This window comes from Berghia stephanieae, chromosome 11 (assembly GCF_034508935.2).
Source record: "Berghia stephanieae isolate SIO BIC M18660-M18661 chromosome 11, UCSD_Bste_1.3, whole genome shotgun sequence".
In the NCBI taxonomy this organism is placed as follows: domain Eukaryota; kingdom Metazoa; phylum Mollusca; class Gastropoda; order Nudibranchia; family Aeolidiidae; genus Berghia; species Berghia stephanieae.
In genome coordinates, this window is record NC_088370.1 from 24,987,066 (window position 1) to 24,989,565 (window position 2,500).

The following is a 2,500-nucleotide window of genomic DNA, read 5'->3' on the forward strand; positions in this document are numbered from 1 at the left end:
GGATCGTAGTTGGCCAATGCTTCCGTCAGACGAGACAGACGGGTGGCCGGGATTTTCTTCAGGGTGGCTTTGTACGTCTCATGACGTATGCCGCCCACGTTGATGATGACGCGATTGTCGGCGTCTGCTAGGTTCATATTCATGGAATTCATGATGGCAGCTTGTGGTGGTGGTAGTGGTGGTTGGGTTTATTGGTGGTGATTGTGACTTAGAGTAGTATGGTTAAAGCAATGATGACGTTATGGGCGGAAGTGACGTATTTGTATATTTTTATCTATATTGGATATAAAACCAATGACGTCACAATGCAATTTCATTCAGGAAGATAGTCAGGTGAAGCATGAAGCAATTTGCTGTAAAATTTGATGAAAGAAAGTACGCTGGAAAGACACTTGAGTGAATTGGTAGATATATTGGGTGGTTGGTTGGTTGGAGGATGGGGTAGGTAGGTAGGTTGGTTGGTTGGTAGGTAAATAGGCAGGAAGGTTGGTAGGTAGGTAGGTAGGTAGGTGGGTGGGTTTTTTGTGGACAGATGGATAGGCGATAGTGGTGATTTCAATTGAATAAAATGGGTAGTTTTGGATGGATACAAAGACAACCCAATTTAATACCTAGATCGTCGTCGATTGTGGAAGGAATTGATCAATTTCCTACAGAAGTTTTGGTGACACAATAATTTGTTATGTTTTGACACCGTAGTGTGCTGAGCTTTGCTTTTTATTATCTATGTGTATATCCAAAACCCAGAAACGTAACTCCTTTAAAATGCATTAAATCCAACTTTGGTAAAAGTATGGCATTTGTTATCAGTAACACAAACTGGGTGTGAGTAAACCTTTTATTTCAATAAGTGCTTTTAGGTCATTTCAATCACGCCTGTTTCATTTCTTGTAAAAAATAAAATATAGACATCGCTATTTTCAATCCTTCATCATTACGATTTATATATTTATATATTTATATATATTTATATCTATATCTTTTTTTCAATTTATAATTGAAATCCTTCTCTCTTTAATCTCAGAACTTGATGAATCCTGGAAAACACGTGAAATGAAAAGATGAATTGCAAATGTGACAGGTCGATGGATCATCTCCCTTGCTTTCCTTGTTTAAATCCATTGAGAATAATCAATACGGATCTCGCTATTTTTTTTTTCTTTTTTCATTTTATGTAACAAACACGTTGGAAGAATAATATTTTCGTTGTGTAGGAATCCTTAAAACGGTCTCGGAATAAGGATAATGATGAAGAGGATGATGATAATGTTGATAATAATAGTAATGATAATAATAGCTGTGATATAATACTTTCCGTTGTGAAATGTGATTTTTTTAAAATATCACACGTAGCTTGAGATAATCGATTTTAATATTCGATTCCAATTCATTTCTGAAATATTTTGTTGTTGTAATCCTTCAATTAGAAAAAAACTGATCGCGTTTATCCACTCTTCTTCTTCTTCTTCTTCTTCTTGTTCTTCTTCTTCTTCTTCTTCTTCTTCTTCTACTTCTTCTCTTATTATTTTCTACAAACAAGAAAACCACTCAATCTGCTTTTCCTTCAGAAATATCAGACGATTTTTGGAATGTGTCAGTTCCCTATGTGTGGAGATTGAGGGTTGATTATAGAGCTGAGATTTGGATCTTCTTCCAGAAATTTCTTGGTTTGATTGATGATAGTTTTCCAGAGTCTACTGTGCTGGGTGGGTGGGTCTAAGGTGGGTAAGTATTGAGTGGATGCTATGCCGACACTTGCGTGAATTCCACACTTGTTCCGTTGGGTAATGACACTGAAATGAAAAATAAAAGCAAATGGACCAATATTAAGTAAAGTTATATATGTGAATGATAAGCACGGATAATGAATATTCACACACGCACACACACACACAAACACACACACACACACACACACATAAATATATGGTTGTGGTGAATTGGCTGGAATCACGTAGATTGCTCGACAGTTTTTGGAGGAATTATTTATCATCTTCACCTTATTTGATTTTTTCGTCCTACAAGGTTGTTTCATCCATCCAATTGTATTTTGATGGAATCTTCAGGGAGGTATTCTGTATAGTAGTGTCCAGGAGGAATGCTAATGTTGTTTCCGGATGTAGGTTTGTTGCGCACGTATGTGTGCGTGTGTGAATTTGTGCGTGCGCATGTGTGAATGTTTGGTATGTGTGCTGAGTGTGGTGTGGTGTTGGGGGGGGGGGGGGGGGGGGGGGGGGAGGTGTCTGGGGTTATGGATGTTTCATTGGGTTTGTAATGTGTATTGGACAGTAAGCATATTCTTCTGTGCAAGCACGTGTTGAAGAGTTCTCTCTTTCTGTTTAGTGCAACGTATTGGTTTTTTTTTTTTTTTTTACTATGTTAAATTTCTATTCCAGATGCGAAGTCCCAGGTTTGAGAGTTTTTGCCAAGATGAGGGTCATTTAAATCAATTGATATCTGAAGGACGATTTTTCTGGCCAAATTTTCAAATATGGGGTTT

The 2,500-nt window shown here is 37.4% G+C and overlaps 1 protein-coding gene across 3 annotated transcripts in view; it reads right to left on the reverse strand.

Moving 5' to 3' along the window:
* LOC144957371 (potassium voltage-gated channel protein Shaw-like) overlaps positions 1–2,500 on the reverse strand; it is a 295,525-nt gene that overhangs the window by 84,439 nt on the left and 208,586 nt on the right. For all 3 annotated transcript variants that reach the window (XM_078888582.1, XM_078888583.1, XM_078888581.1), the window contains exon 6: positions 1–1,793. This exon is cut by the window's left edge and continues 379 nt beyond it. In XM_078888582.1, the coding sequence (XP_078744708.1) occupies positions 1–152 (152 nt within the window). In that variant the 5' untranslated portion in view covers positions 153–1,793. The remainder of the gene's footprint in view (positions 1,794–2,500) is intronic.